We start from the raw sequence: 17,040 nt of genomic DNA on the forward strand, positions 1-17,040 counted from the left end.
TCTGAAAAGAGCAAGCAATACTTTTGCCCATTATATGCATTTTCATTATATTCTTCACAGAAAGACAAAGTTGACCCCTCATCATACAGTGAGCCAGTTCTTTTCTAGAGGGGTACTTATTCTTGTAGAAACCCAAGCCTGTGATTACCTTGACTGGACTAGAGCTCTGAAAATAAAATGAAACAATGAAAAACGCACACATGCTAATAGTTCTTGCACACAATAAACAGAAGCTATGGTAAGTAAATAGTTTTATCTAATTCAAATTACTGCAGGATCCTGAGGCATTAAATTTACAAGACTTGTTGTCAATGGCTCTGTCTCAGGTTGGAGGCTGGTGACAAGAAGTGGTGTCCCACAAGCATCCATCTTGTCATTGGTACTCTTCAGCACCTCTATCAACAACATAGGCAGTTGGTTCAAGTGTACCCTCAGCAAGTTTGCTGATGATACTAAGCTAAGTGGTGCAGTTAACACAACAGAGGAAAGGAATGTCATCTGAACAGTCTCAGAAAGTGGGCACATGAGAATCTAATGAGGTTCAGTAAGTGCAAGGTGCCACACCTGCATTGAGGTGATCCCAGATATAAGTACCGAAGAACTCAAGGAGAAGAACTTGAGAGCAACTTTGTGGCAAAGGGCTTGGGGTTCCTGATGGACAAAAATGTGTACATGAGCCAGGAGTGTACACCTGCAGCTCAAAAGGCCAAATACATCCTGAGCTGCATTGTTTTTTACTCAGAAGCTGGTGAGGCCCTAGCACAGATGCCCAGAGAAGCTATGGGTGCCCCATCCCTGGAGCTGTTCAAGGCCTGCCTGCACTGGGACCTTGGCAGCCTGAACTGGTGGATGGCAGCCTTGTCCATGGCAGTGGGTTGGAACTGGGTGATCTTTAAGGTCCTCTCCAACCTAGGCCATTCTATAATTCTATGTGATTCTATTAAAAGGAAAGCTTTAATTTGGCAAAACAAAAAATTGCAAGAGGCAAGAAGGAGAAGCATCTTCTACTCCACATCCTGATACTGAGCACATAAATATATATATGTATACGTCTTATTGTTGTGGGTTATCTTTGGCTAGTTACCAGGTGCCTTCCTAACCACTTTCTCACTCATACTGTTCAATAGGACAGGGGAGAAAATGCGATGGAAAAACTCATGAGTTAAGGGCAGAGAGATTGCTCATCAGTTACCACCACAGGCAAAATAGATACTGCTTGGGGAGAATTAATTTGATTTATTGCCAGTTACTAACAGACTAGAACAGTGAGAAGAAAAAGAGCAAGCTGCAAACACCTTCCTCACATCCACTTTTTTCTACCTCCTCCAGCATAAGTGGTACAGGAAAATGAGGTATGGAGGCTGCAGTCAGCCCATAATGCTTCATCTGTGACACTGCCTTGCAGTCACTGCCTATAATTTCCAGCACATAATATGTATCTTTCTTCTTATCCTATGTTGGCTGCTTTGAAAGATATATCTAGATTTTTCTACACGGAAGCCCTAAGGTAGGTTCTGGAGGACAGATTTTCCAAAACACCTAACAGGTTCAGGATAAGAAAATGTATAGTATTCATCTTGGCCCTGTGTTCATGAGTCATTGTTTTGATTTCAGCAAATCCTCTAGGTAGCAAAAACTCAATATTTTGGAGACTTGTGTTCTTCTTCATGAGTCAGATATTCTCTGCTTACTCTTGAGATTTCTTCTCTGATTACAATATGGAATTCATTGCTATTCAGCACTAATTTAATTACCTCCACTTCTGAAACTTTCTACATCTCATTCCCTCTCACTCTTACTGAAAGGTATTGTTATGCTTGGCATTGTGCATATAAGAAGCAAGTTAATATGTTTGCAAACACAAGGAAAAAGGAAGTGTTTTCTGCTGTATATATATTTAGAAAACATCATTATATAAATATTGGATGTTTATGCCTGCTCCTCTCTTTATCCTAAAAAAGAATAATTTTGTTCACAAATTGCAGTTCATACCAGCTCAAAGAGAGAACAGAAAAGAAGTATTTTGACTGGGACAAGGTAGCATAGTCCAGGCAGTGTGTTACTAAGCAGAAGGGCCAATTCACTTTGTTATACAGGAAGCACCCACCGCTGATCAAGTTTACACTTTTGCAGAGGAGGAGAAGGAAGTGACCATCAGATCACCACAGTGATGTCATCCTGCCATTAGAATATCCAGGAGGTACTGTTGGGACACCTATAAAGATCAAGGGAGAACTCTGAAATATACATCCATGTCTGTTGTGTGCATGTGATGGAAGCTGGAAACTGTACACCTCTGTGTATCTGTCCTGTGAGCTCCCTGTTGTATAGGCACATCTGAGTGCCATGAGAGAAAGATGGGTCTGAACTTGTGGTGGAAGACATGATTTGAGGTATGAATGAAGAGCTGCTGTGCTTTTTACATAGCTGAACACCTGAGCTAGCTGAGTGGAGCAAGGTAGTGCATCCACAAGGAATTCTTGGGGAAATGGTGCCCTTGGAGGAAGTTAAGCAGTCAACTCACAGAAGTTATCTCTACAAATGTCCTCTGTTCTTGGAAAAGCTGGCTGAAGGAGTCTGCTGCATCTCAAAGACATGGCCTGAGTAGATATGCTCCAGAAGAACTGAGGTTTTGTTAACAGGTCAACTTTTCTTCTTAAGTGCTCCCTTCCAAAAATTTTATTCCCCTTCTTTCTGTATGCCACCTTCCTCTTGGTTCTGTTCCTGTGTGGTTCACACACAGCTGAACAAAGAAAACTGAAGTTCCCTGACTTTGCTCTGTTCTCTTCCATTACTCATCAGCCCTCTTCCACTGTCATGGTGATAGAGCCCTAGTTAATATAGCTGTACAGCAGCACACCTATGTGACAAGAATACTTGGATACATGTATGCACACATAGAGATGCACAATCCTGTAGACTGAGACATCCAGCACTCCTCTCTTACTTCTCCTCAGAGTGCAGGGGTTTCACTGCTCCTGGTGTATCAGGCTATGATGTTTTCTGTATCACCAGTCATAAAGCACAGAGAAACAGATGGGTGAGCTGCCTGAGCTGCCCATGCTAACTGACACTGCATGGCAGAGCTTAGACTTAAATGGATTGCTTGAGGGGGAAAAATAGTCTTCTTTTTTCAAACGTGTTAAAAGACCTCCCCAGCAGTTTTCTGGGGACTGCATCTCTCTCCTTCACCATAGCAACTCCTTCAACCTCAAGCCAGAGATAAATGAATTGATTAGAAAGACAAGCAGACAAGAGGAAAGAGAAGGAGAAGGGAAGGTAAGAAAGGAGAGGGGAAAGGAAATAAGTTCAGCAGTCTGAAATGCCCTCACTGATAATATCCTACACAAAACAGAATGATACTCCAGATTACACCACTGAAGATGTGGCCTTATGAAAGGCAATCATGTTTATAGCTGCTAGCAGCTTTTCTTATGTCATCTTAGTAGGACAGAAACAATCTCATAACACATACCTGTCTGTTTCTTTACCACTGCTTAGTCTACGCATCACTGCTACCCTGATCATTTCTTCTGTCATTGCCCTAGGCTTTCTGCAGAGCTGTTTTTTTGAGAGGGCTGTGCAGCTGAGGAGGAAAACATGCTGGAAATGTACCCCCTGCTCTAGAAGCAGTACGACTATCTCTGTTTGCCTGTCTCGGATTATATCTTCCTCTATCTCTGTCATCCCCAAACAGTCTATATAACAAACAGTACATAAATCATGCTCTCCCTATTTTGCCTAGATACACTGCAGACTGCTAAGATACAGCTGGCCTGCTGTGCTCTATGACCTCTGCATTCTTCTACTTCTGTTTGCTGAGTCAGCCTTGAAATCACAGGAGAAAACAGCAGTAAGCTGCTTTATATAAGGACTGCTTGGCCATAACATTGCAGCAGGCCTTTGCGTACCTCCAAGGTGACCCATGTTTTTCTGAAAACTTTGCTGTGTAAGTGGAGCTGGGGATAACATTATCAGTTTACGATATGGCAAGTAATGGAGACATAATGTAATACTGGGAGCCTGATGAGTTAGGTATAGTTTGGAGAAGATCTGTTGCCTGGTTCAGCTTCTATACCTACAGTTACAGAGGTGTGTATGCGTTATGACCAATGGAACCATCTTTCTCATCTATACTGTTGGATAGCACAGAAGACTTGATCATCTGGGAGTGAACGCAGTACAGAAGAAATAACCTTAGGAAGAATATTTCAGTTCACCTGCTGTGAACACAGGCAATTGTCAGTTCTGTTTCCCTAGCAAGCTGGGAAAGCGGGTATTCAGCAGTACAAACCTGTCTCCTTCTGACAGTGCAATGTGTACTGATAGAAGAACTTCGTCATTACCATTCAAGGGCATCTGTGGAGTGCTGTCATTTATGTTTCTTGCTTTGGACTCTTAAACCAACTTCATCCTAACAGCCCTTCTGCACAGCTTCTGCTCAGGTCCTTTAGCCTCTGCAAAACACAGAAACAATTGCAAACAGTTGGTGTCATTCCTTAGCCTTGCTTGTTGAGGCAGCTCGCCAGTATGTACAGTATGTACAGTAGTTGACCCCTGCCTGCAGTAATCCTTTCGGCATGTCCATTCCCTTCATGACAGTTCTACTAAATCTTTTGAACAAGCTGAATTACTTGGTCAAACAATTTCTTGGTCACTGATTTACAATCAAATAAAAATAAATTTAAAAAAAAGAGTGAGAGAACCTGAGTGCTCCCTCAGTTCGAATGCAAATGCCCTCAATTAGTTTTCAGTTTGACTCTTGACTGTAGACAGCACACTAACAATTCATGAAGTAACATTTAAGAACAGAAAAAGTTGTTCTTATTCTTTTCTCTTAATTCTGTCCATGAAAAATTTCACGTCCTGGCATGGGATAAAAAAAGCCCAAGGATGACAACAATTTCACAAGAGTTACCTGAGGATTAATTAATGACTTTAAAATGCTGTGCGATTGAAAAGCAAGACAATACGTCAAAGACATTTCAATAGTTTTATTTATACCAAAGATAGCACATAATTATTTTCTTCAACAAAATAAATGTATGAAATTTTGTGCTCTTAAGAAAATGCAGAAATGTTCTGAATGACTTATGTGATTGAGCCAGCTCAGGTTTACATAGGGAAGACATGAGAAATACTGGGTTTCCTGTAATGTAAGCTGCTATCCTATTTGTATGTCACAACCTGGACCTCCTCAAACTGTGTCCATGTACCACATGCCAGTATGTCCTTCCAAGAGAATCCTCTCCAACTTGGGATGTGCTATAATTCTGTGATTCTAAAAGGAACTTGCTCACTGTTTTGTGGAGACAAATATCTTGAGTATTAGCTTTCTGCTTTGCATAAGCTATGAACTACAAATTAGGTATAATAACGAAATAGAAAAGATGCTGAGAGGTGAAGAGCTTTGATATGATCATGGCAAGGGAAATCAGCACAGGGATTCTCAGGCATAACTAAATCAATATTATATTCATTTTAACCTGGTGTACTTGGAACTTACATTGCTGACATGTTCACAAAGTTTAAATTTAATAAAATGCTTTTTAAGAAAAATCACCAAATATTGTGTTAATGAAAAGTGACTGTCCAAAGTACACAGAACATTTTGAAGGTGAAGCAAAGGAGATAATTTTTTTCTACTGTCTGAAAGATCTTGTAGCCTTCTTATTTACATTTACTTAATTTTGCCAGAAGAACACTTATTTTTTCCACTGTTTTCAAAAGAAATTATTTTCTGTTCCCCAGGCTTTCAAAGTTGTGGAGTTAAGGATCAAGTCTAAGACCTGGACTTTGCTCTAAATTTGTATTAGGCCTAGTGTGGTGAATTAATTTTGTCTAGACACTGGGTGCTCACCTCACTCCCCTTCCTCAACAAGATGAGGAGAAAATAAGATGAAAAAGCTTGCGGGCTGACCTTGGGACAGGGAGTTCATGCATTTAATTACCATCACAAGCAAAACAGATTTAGTTTCAGGAGGAAAGTTTAATTTATTTCTCATGAATAACTGAGTAGAAATGAATAACTGAGTTAGAAAACTAAATTGTAAACTTCAAGAATAGGTGAGAATTCTTAACTGCAGAAGGCTTTAAGTAGAGGACTTGTTCGTGTCAAGCCAGCCTCTGAGATGTTAGGGTGGGCAAGGTGCTCTCAGTGAGCACCTCTCATTCTCTAAATGTATATTTTCAAATCTGGCTGATAAATAGTTTCTTTTGTTGTTGTTGCTATGGTTTGGAATGTGAATGGAATTTAATAGACAGGACTGTGTAAGAAAAGGTATCTTGTAATTTACATATGAAGCAGGTAAGGAACAGGCACTGAAAATTCTCAGATTACTTTTAAATGCTCACCTACTAATTAAATTAGTAATTCAGAGATAGCTGTATCTGTTGTGTAAGTTCAGGCACAGACTCAGTTCCACCTTGTGGCCACACAAAACCAGTGAGGAGAAAAAAACCCTAAAAGAATAATGTAACCATTCATTAGTCATATGCCAGACTTTTCCTATAAAACGAGACTGTTAGCTGATATGCAGCATTTTTTCTTCAGGAAAATTAAAAAACAATTTCAGGCTTCTCAGAGAACTCTGGAAAGTGCTATTTACTCAGTAAGAGAACAGCAACACTGCCAGTAATCCTCAGTGATCACAAGCAGCCGTGAAAAATTCTCAACACCATGGGTCACCACCTGCCTTCTGGGGTGTCTTTACGCATGTCCCCATGTACCAACCCTCCAGATGTAAACACAGTGTAGGAATTTGAGGGACTTCTGTTCACCCAGACGTGTGTTGGTGAGACAACACAGCCAGCCATAAGCAATCCAGGGGAGTCCTGGAATGCATTGATGATAATTTTCTTCCCCAAGTGATGGAAGAGCCAATGAGGAGGGGTTCTGTGGTGGACCTTGTTCTTACCAACAGGGAGGGTCTTGGGGAGAATGTGAAGCTCAAAGGCAGTCTTCGTTGCAGTGATTATGAAATGGTGGAGATCCTTAAAGCAGTGAGAAGGGCATCAAGCAGGATCACATCTCTGGACTTTATGAGAGCAGACTTTGACAACTTCAAGGATCTGCTTGGTAGAGTACTGTGGGATAAAGCTGCGGAAGAAATGCCTAACCAACATGGTTAATATTCAAGGATCCCAGCAAAGAAGGCAAGAAGTCAGGCAAATACATCAAGAGACAGACACAGATGAACAAAGAGCTCCTGGCCAGATTCAAAATTTAAAAAAGAACCCTGCAGAGGGTGGAAGCAAGGACAGGTATCATGGGATGAATGCGAAGACATTGTCCAAGCAGCTAGTGATCAAGTTGAAAAAATTAAAGACCAGATTGAACTGAATTTGTCCAAGAACACCAAGGGCAACAGGAAGGGCTTCTTCAAGTATCTCAGTAATAAAAGGAGGAGTAGGAGAAATGTGGGCCCTCTCCTGAAAGAAAGATTAAACCTGGTTACTTGGGACAAAGAAAAGATAAAAGTACTGAATGCTTTCTCTGCCTAAGTTTTTTAACGGCAAAACTGGTCTTCAGGAGTCTCGGGTCCCAAAGGCCAGGCTGAATGGTGGAAGGGGAGCAGGTCAGGGAATACTTAAACAAACTGAGCATTCACAAGTATATGGACCTTTGTGGGATGTATTCATGAGTTCTGAGGGAATGAGCCGATGTAATTTCAAGGCTATTCTTTATTATATTTACTTGATGGCAAGGGATAGAGTTGCCCAAAGACTTGAGGAAAGCAAGTATCACTCCTATCTTCAAAAAGAACAAGAAAAAGTACCAGAGGAACTCACATTGATGATTGGGAGGGTGATGTAACAGCTAATCCTGGAAATCATTTCCAGGAACTTGAAAGGGAAGAAAATAATCAAAAGTAGCCAGCATGGATTCACCAAGGGGAAGTCGTGCCTGTCCAACCTTATAAACTTTTGTAATGAAATGGATAGATGAACCTTACAAATGAGAGAAAAGCAGTAGTTGTTGTCTTCCTGGTCTTAAGTAACTCCTTTAACATTGTATCCTACAAGTTCATCAAGCTGTTGAAGTATAGGCAGGATGAGCAGAGTGGGATGAATCAAAAATTGACTGAAAAGCTGGACCAGGAGGGCAGTGGTCAGTATAACCCAACTCATCTGTTGTTCATACTGTCACCCCTAGAGACCTCAACAAATTGGAGAGGTCGGCTGGCAAACACAAACACAGCCTCTGATACTAAATTTTGTGGAGCTAGACTTCGAGAAAAAAAATGAAATGGTTCTCATCCTTCACATGTTTTGGATGTAATGCAGTTTTTGTTCTCCCATCTTCAGCAAAGCCATAGAATGAAAAAGAGCCACTATATATTTCAGTTATGTACATATTTTTAAAGTTTTTAATTGATTCAATGCAAAACTATTAATGTGAAGAAACTAAGATGCTTGTTTTCATTATTTTGTTCCTGTTATTTTAAGGATCTCCTTTTCATAGTTCAGCTTCATCTGAATCAGTTTCATTCCTCAAGAATGCAATTTTTTTCTGCTGCAAAACATTACAGCATTACATTTTGATTACAGAGCATTTAAATTTTAACACTGAATAATCAAAATTGACCCATTCTGGGAAAGAAATGCTTTTGATGAAATTACATCTTTCTACAAGGAATAATATATATATATATATATATATGTATATTTTTTTTTTCCCAAGACAAAAATTACATTTGAGTATTAAATAGGAACTGAGAGTTAATAGCTGCTTTTCTTCATGTTTCAGCATCATGACTAGCAGCAAACAAGAAAAACACATTTTTGTACTTTCAGTTTCTGCCAGTAATTTGATACAATGGAATCTAGTTTTCTCTAATGTTCTTTCAAAGTGAAGATTTCTCTCCCAGCACTCTCTTGCCCAGTCTGCAACAGTCATCCACACACTGTAAAAATCTAAGGTCAGTCTAACACTGTGGAAGTCAGAGAGAACGATCAGTAAAAACTTCCCAAGGAAAGACAGAAAAACAGGCTGACAAGTACAGTCCTAATTCCTTCATAAATTTTTAGGGTTCCCTTAGTCAGTGGATACGGTAGTAGAGTGATTGCTTTTGTTCCATAGATTCTGATCCCTGATCCTTGGATGCTTGTTCAGTGAGTTCGTGAGCTACAGAATCCACCAGCCATGAGATGATACTTATAGTGAGAAGGAGTTGTAGATGACTGGTGGGTTACTGTGATCTGTGTGGTCTTTACTACCACTCTTTTCCTCTGACTGGCAAAGCAAGGTCACATCTGCAGATAAAAGATGGAGGGAAATACCTGAAGACATTACATGTAACCTGGGAGGAACACTGATGCTATGTGTCATTTTCCCTGTAGTGCTGGCTACATTGCGTTGGATCTTCTTTTCCAGTTCAACCCTGCGGCTGTGTGTCAAATACTTCCTTAGCCTCAGATCACCATTTGTCATTAAAGTCTCTCCCATGAAGTCTGGTTTGACTGGCATCCACTAGACATAAAAATCATAAGATGTCATTAGTGAACATTTTGTCTTTGAAGGACTGATTTAGAGATTCACTAGATATTTTTGAAGTTCCTGGCTTCAGTCTTACAGACTGTCATCCTAAATACGAATGATGACAGAGAAATGAACCAAAATATTGTCTTTGTTCAGAAACGTTTAGAAGTTTCTTGTCAAAACCCAAAGTATCTGAAGTCACAAAGTCATGACAGCAGCAAGGATTTTTCTTTGCTTCACTTGTAAATGATTTGGGCCCTTCTTTATGAGACAAGTAAAAAGAGCAAATTGTGAAAAAGACATTTACTTCATGTCTGTTCAGCAGTTCTGTACTATTGATACTGAGAAAATACTGGATACTTTGTACCCGCACAATTCTTTGATCCTTTTGAAATCATATCTAATTTTCTTTTCAGAAAGGCAAGTGTTTTGCTATCCTCTGCAGGATTTTAAGTTGGTTAGTTAATTTACAGTTCTTACGTGCTGAGAGTAATCTTAATTCCCTTTGGTACTTCAGTTAAAATTTAAGCAGAAGTAAGGGGGAGGCTCTAACACAGCAAGAATTTTGAAGCTGACCACTGCTTCAGCAAACCTGAATGCCCTTCCCCTTTGTCACAAAGGTCAAATGCTTCTCTACTGTAGCTGAACTGAAATGATTTCTGTAATGATGAGGGCAGCTTGAAGATATCTTTGTTGCTGAAGATTTACATGTGGCAGTTTGAATTGATTACGGTTTTGTTATCTATCACTATTATCTCAACAATTTTGATGCAAAGACTTCTGCAAATACCAGTAAGAATGAGAACTGCTGAATTGTATGAGGGCTGAGGAGTGATAAGAGCTGGAGGTACAGGAATTATTTTCCTTAGGCAAGCCTCCAAAATAAAAGTTGGAAAGAAAACCTGAGTCACTGAGGGAGTAGAAATGCTACAGTGCTTCTTTCTTTCATCTAATTCACTCGGGCATATTCTTACTCCCCCATTAAATCTAAAAATTTGAATACAAAGTCATAAAATGGAATTCTGGTTATTCACACGAAGTCTTAGTTCCATGCCTCTAATTCTTAATGGGAGTGGTGAATTTCAGGTATCCATTATGCTTGCAGGCATAGGAATGTTTCTCTCCAGACAGTATGTGTCAGCTTTATTTCAATATGTGTAGACTGTTTTATGGAGGTTTATTTTCACTGAGAGGTCTTACTCGATTGCAGTCTGCCTAGAACTGTCATTTTCATTTCAATCTGCCTGTCTGTCTTAACCACTTCGCTCTACATTGTTGATAATTAGCTTTTCCCGAGGTTTTGCCTCATCCATATTATTTTATTATAAAATGTTGGAGATGGAGTTTCAAAATCATTTCAGATAATCATAGAATCACAGAATGGCCTGGGCTGAAAAGGACTTCAAAGATTGTCTGGTTTCAACCCCCTGCTATATGCAGGGTTCCCAACCATAAGACCAGGCTGCCCAGAGCCACATCCAGCCTGGTGCTGAATGCCTCCAGGGATGGGGCATCCACAGCCTCCTTGGGCAACCTGTTACAGGGCATCACCACCCTCTGTGTGAAAAACTTCCTCCTAATATCTAACCTAAATCTCCCCTGTCTCTGTTTAAAATTATTCCCCCTTGTCCTATCACTATCCACTCTCATAAAAAGTCATTGCCCCTCCTGTTTATACGCTCCCTTCAAGTACTGGATGATGACCTTGAGCATCAGACCTATTAGGTAAGAGAAAAGGGTAGGATTAACAACAGTAGAATACCATTAAGAAACTGACAGCACAGAGCTGGTATTGTCTTTGCTAGGCCTATGGCTCTGTGGTTCCAGATTCTCTCCCAGATCTCCCAGAATCTGAATTATTTGAGATCATCTTGTCTTTAGAGAGCTGTCTCTCCACTGGGCTTTATTTAAGGGAGAGTTGTTAGGAATGGTAATTTGAGTATCAGTGAAACAGGAAAAGCAGAACATTTGCAGTGGTGTGCATATTATAAAATATTAGGCACTACATATGATAGCTCCCTTAATCAGCTAATCTGTCAAGTGGGTGACTGACAATGTGTTATCTTTCCCCTACAGTATGGGATAAAGAAGAAGGAGGAAAAAGAAGCAGAGGCCCAGGCTGCACTGGAAGCTAATGCTGAAGGAAGCCTGACTCGTCCAAAGAAGGCTATTCCTCCTGGTTGTGGGGAGGAGGAGGAGGAGGAAGAAGAGAGCATTCTAGACACAGTCATCAAATACCTACCAGGTCCCCTGCAGGACATGTTCAAGAAGTAATAACTGCAGACTGCTAGATGGGCATAAACAGTACTGCAAAGGATTTCTCTTTTGCCCAATGGGGATTTACAATCTTGCCATCCATCATGCACCTCTGCCCTCTAATGCTCACTAGGAGTCCTTTTGCTTCCCATTCCCCACTGCCTCTTCCCTTTGCCTCTACCCCAAGACTCATCAGTCCTTTTTTTTGTACATAGTCACATCCAGTAGATGCCTCTGAATGGATGTAAAGATTAAAAAGCTGCAGACTACACAACTTTTATTATAAGCCATAGTACTATGTATGTTAAATAAGGCAACTGTACATTGAGCATAGAAAAGGAACAACCTCACATGCATTTTGACCCAAAGCAGGAAGAAGTGTTCACTAAGTGTGAACAGTATCCTTTTCAGCTTTCTTAAATTATTATTACTGATAATAATTATTAGTTATTTTTATTAACATTCTTGTTGATTGGGTCACACTAGCCAATTGTTGAGCACATCTACCCTTGGAAGGAATATCTCAGTTCTCCCATGAAAGCAAAGCTTTTCAGTTTTAATTCCATCACTGGCATAAATAAAAAAATCATTTGGAAGCTAAATCATGCATGACTTACACAGCTGACATCACTCAGAACTGTAGAAGAAGTGAGTCATTTGCCCTCGGATGCTGATAGAAGTTAAATGCCTCAGAATCTAAGCAAGAGTCATGTCACTTTGGGAATTAGCTATACACTTAACTTGAAAGAACAGATTTGGTCTGACAGGTGCCATGCAGAGAGCCAGAACTACAGTACGGTGTGTGGTACTGTTAGAGAACCTTTCCACTCCTTGGAAGTCAGTGACCAGGAATGTTGGCCTCTCTGATTAACTAAACTTCCTCTTTCTGCCCAGTGCCATATTTGACAATCTTATTCCCAGCAATGCTTGCAGGATAGGCATTTGGTTTCCAGAATACTGGAAACTGCTGCTTTCTACACATCCTTCAATACAGTTGTGAGAGAATGTGGAATTTAGATGTGACTCTGGAGAGCCAGAAATTCTAAGTTTCCTACGTCTCATACTAAGTTGCTCTGTTGCCTTGGAGAGGTAATTCAGTTTTCTGATTCAGCTCCTCCAGATGTTAAATTGAACTTTCAGTCTACACCTACTGTAAAAAGATGTAGTAAGGATGAATTGCACAATTCTTTTCCAGTCATTTGCAGGAGATAATATTATAGCAGTATGTAGTATCTGTTGGTTCTACAAAAGTGTGAAAAAAATCTCTCTCAACCTTTCTTTAATACCTTAGCCAGACATAGGCACAGATATTTTCCAGTACAGCACAGTAAGCATTGAGAAACTAAATAAGAAAAGACAAATTCTTCTGGAGGTGTTGATTTGCTAGTACACACACACTCAACAGATTTATTTTGAGCACAATCCCTTGCTAAGTTTTCTGGACTGTCATCTGAAAAGCTGATCACAGAATATTTGTATTTGGCGACATCACTGTAGAATCTGCTGTAAGAGCATCATGCCATCGCAGTCTCACAATATTGTAGGATAATCACAGAACCATAGAATCTTAGAATATCCCATGTTGGAAGGGACCCTTAAGGGATCATTGAGTTCAGCTCCTGTTCCACTGCTATCCCAGGTTTTTCTTACATTTAAACAGGTTCACCTAATTCAATAACATGGCTTTTCTTTTTAGAAAAGGCAGTTTCTTTTCCTTTAAGGGTGAATCCTGGCCTCCCCAGCAGCTTTTCAAAGACCATATCAAAGTGGTAGGGATCTACTGAGTAAAACAGGTGTAGAATTTGTAGTTCACCAGCATGCATCGTATACAGTGGAAAGGTACCATCTCTGTCTAATCAGGGTTTGCCTCACAGGAGTTTGTCCCTATCATGGAAACAGTAGAAACAACAACGGAAAGGAAAACAACCACAGATATCAGGTACCTAAGATTAAGCATTTTAATTGGTTGGAACTTATCTGTTTCACATATTCAGCATAACTGACCTTACGCAAATGTTCCTTTATTTTTCTGGATATGGAATTTAAAGACATCTGTCATCCTTTCAAGTAAGTATGAGCATCATAGTTAAGTCAACAAGCCTAAACTATGTAAACTAACATGAATTCTGTGTTTTTTAGCAGCATCTCATACAGTAGGAAAAAATTATTGTGAAAGAAAATAAATGCATTCATTTTGCCCTATTCACCCAATTATTATTCAGGTATGTCAGCAGTATTTGCTGCTTCCTGGGTAACTTCAGTGTCAAGCTTCTACCAAATCTAGGGTGGAAGCTGAGGATGTTTAACTGATCTACAAGTCAAAACCAGATGATACAAAGGCAACTTGTTCTGGGTTGGATCTACAAACAAGACATGTTCATTCTAGTGTAAACTGCCTTGAGTTTTGCAAGGGAAGAAGACAGATTTTACTCTTTCAGATAATATCAGAACTTTTCTGCCTTTTCATTTAGAGTGAGATGAGTTTGTCCCCCTAAGACTTCAATGACCCAGAAGACTCTTTTAACTCTGTATCAATGCTTGGGTAGCGCGGAGCAACATATCATCTTCTAGGGAGAGTGTCCTACTCACTCCATGCAAATTCAGCAGCTACTAAAGTAGTAGAGCTTGTTTAAGTACATTAAGTGAAGGTTATTTAAGCAGATCTCAAAAAACTGAAAACTCTCCTGTCACAAAGGCAGAAGCTTTTTCGGATGCTCTGAGAGAGAATTAGATCCAACACTCCTGAAAGCTAAAGGGCAGAGAGCTTGGTTCTTAGCTCCAGCCATTCAATGGCAGTGAAATCTGCTGACACACTCTCACCACATCTTCTGAAACACTCTGACTGATGTGAGTAGTTGGTCTGTGTTCTCTAATGCATAAGACAAACCAGCACAAAAGCTCCCCTGCTAAAAAAGACGAGTTCATGCATTTATATTCTCCCCTGGTCTTGTCTTGAAGGAGTCTACAAACAAGCAAACAAGAGGATGAACTCATACTGCTTTGCTTTGGATTTCTCTAAGGTTTGCTTGTTGACCTATCCCTAGCTCCCATCACAGACTCATTTCTTCATCCAGACAAATCCTGTCCATGGGCAGAAGCAAGGTTTGCTGCATGCTGTCCCCTATGTTGGACGATACTGCCAATCATTCATTGGTTTTCAGTCTCCCTGGCACCTTGATGAGTGCACTTGTGTGTGGAAGAGGAAACAACAGAGGGTCAGGAGAGAGAACAGATGGATATTTGGTATCATTTTTTTTCTAATTGTGCCTCAACAGCTGCGCCACTGACTGGTGTAAGTCAGGATCTTGTGTGGCCTATGCTCTAATGTTATAAGCAGGTAGCATTGTCCTCATGCTCAGAAGAAAAATAATAATAATAATAATAAAAGGTATTTTGTCTTGTGAGCTGAGCCCCTGAATGGTGTATACATCTAGATCCAAAATCTGAAAAATGTTGTGGGAACACTGTGTGGAGTTTGTTACAAGCAAGGCTCACAGAGCAGGAGCAAAAGGGGAAGTGGTTTATTAAATAATAATTGCTGAGCATTTTTCATTGTGGGAGCTTTCCAGCCCAGCCATGTCATCACTTCTGTACCTCAGCTCTCCCAGCCCACAGTAAACCTTACTCCATGGATGGTGCAGTTCAGCCAGTTGTGAGCTGCCAGATATGAATTTTCCTTTTAATTTTCAATTTCTTTCAATAAAGAAACATAACAGACCTATCACAGGTATTGGGCAGATTTTTCTTGGTTTTGTCTCAGATAACTTTGGCACCTTGCGTGAGTTCTGGGCCTCTCCCTAAGTCATTCCATCATCTCCAAAGTGCCTAAGCCACTCTGAACAGACTCGAAAGCAGGCACTCCACCCTCCCTTGTGCCCATTCTTTCCCTATCTCACCCTGCACTGCCAACATAGTGCACAACACCTTTGGCTGGTGTATGGGTATGAGAAGCAATGTCACAGACACTATCCCCCTCAGCACACAAGCAGGCATTGAAGCACTTGAACAAGACCAAAGATAAGTATGGTTCATTGTTTGGATTCTGAATTTCTCTTTGTCATTCCATGCCATTGTTTCATTTGTGTTGCTAGTCTGTTCAATCTCAGGTAAATGAGGTCTTTTCTTTCCTTTCCTCCCGCCATTCCCTCCCCCCCAGAAGATGTATTTATTTATTTATTTGGTTGTTTGTTTCAGGTGGCAGGTGTGGATTAATTTTAATTAACACAGAGAGGTTGGTGGCTAGACACTGCAGCCATTTTCCTTTGTAGCTCCAAGATCTTTCTAGTTACCAACAAAAGTCAAAGGGCCTCCACCTTTTGGAGGACAAATGAGTTTGCCACTGCCCTTTGCAAACTCATACCTATCTTTAGAGAAAGCCATATGAAATCAGACTGCAATATTAATTATGAATGATACTCGTGTTTAAAATAAATAAAATGAGATACAAGATCATGTGCTAGATCACTCTGGAGTTCCTCAGTCTATGTTTCTAGTACCATACGTTGGCTTATGTCCCTCCTCGCCCCTTTCCTTCGTCAAGAAACACCATACCAATGCTGGTTAGTACATCTTTTTGCCAAGCTTACTGTGCTAGAATAAGTGTTGTTAGAAATCAGCTGTTGTGACCTCAAAGTAATGTCTTATGTATCTGAAACTTGTCTGTATTCAATCTGAGTATGTTATCAAGATACTGTTTCTTCATGTGCTGAGTTAGTAAAATGTTTCAATACTGACATTAAAATATTGCTTGTTTTCTCTCTCTGTTCTCCACTGTTGCCCACACACATGCACAGAGCAAAACTCAATCTAACAATGCATTTTATAGTAGAAATGCTTCCCAGTGTTCTTTAAGATGCATGCAGTACTCTCCAACGAGCCAGAAGATTATTTAAAGTAGAAACTTTGTGAATGTAAATTTTGTTTGTTATTTGCCTGCTACTTTTCCTGCATGATGTAGGTAAATGGTATAATGTTCTTTTAAAATGGAGTCACAGACAATAAAAAAAAATAAAATGATTTCATACATTTTTTGCAATGCTTTCCTATGGACTTCCTACACTGGGAAATGAAAGTAATGCTGTTTAAGGTTACAGATAGAATGGAAACATATCTGAGGAGAAAAAATGGGTATTCTATGATTATTTTAATACCAGTAAGAGCTGGCATCCAGAGACGATTACCATGAAGTTTAGATAAATTTTGCTATTAGGAATTATATGAGGAACAGAACAGAACACCATTCCTTGGAACAAACTACAGGCATCTAACAATGTGCAAACATATTTGAATCTTAACAGCAAAAG

At 39.9% G+C, this 17,040-nt stretch overlaps 1 protein-coding gene across 1 annotated transcript in view; it reads left to right on the forward strand.

Moving 5' to 3' along the window:
• CPLX1 (complexin 1) overlaps window positions 1-16,762 on the forward strand; it is a 106,277-nt gene extending 89,515 nt beyond the window's left edge. Inside the window, exon 4 of the mRNA XM_032441280.2 lies at window positions 11,558-16,762. Coding sequence (XP_032297171.2) covers window positions 11,558-11,755 — 198 coding nt within the window. The 3' untranslated portion in view covers window positions 11,756-16,762. The remainder of the gene's footprint in view (window positions 1-11,557) is intronic.
• The last annotated feature ends 278 nt before the right edge of the window (window positions 16,763-17,040 follow it).

Source organism: Coturnix japonica, chromosome Z (assembly GCF_054131305.1).
Source record: "Coturnix japonica strain WE chromosome Z, WE-NBRP24, whole genome shotgun sequence".
In the NCBI taxonomy this organism is placed as follows: domain Eukaryota; kingdom Metazoa; phylum Chordata; class Aves; order Galliformes; family Phasianidae; genus Coturnix; species Coturnix japonica.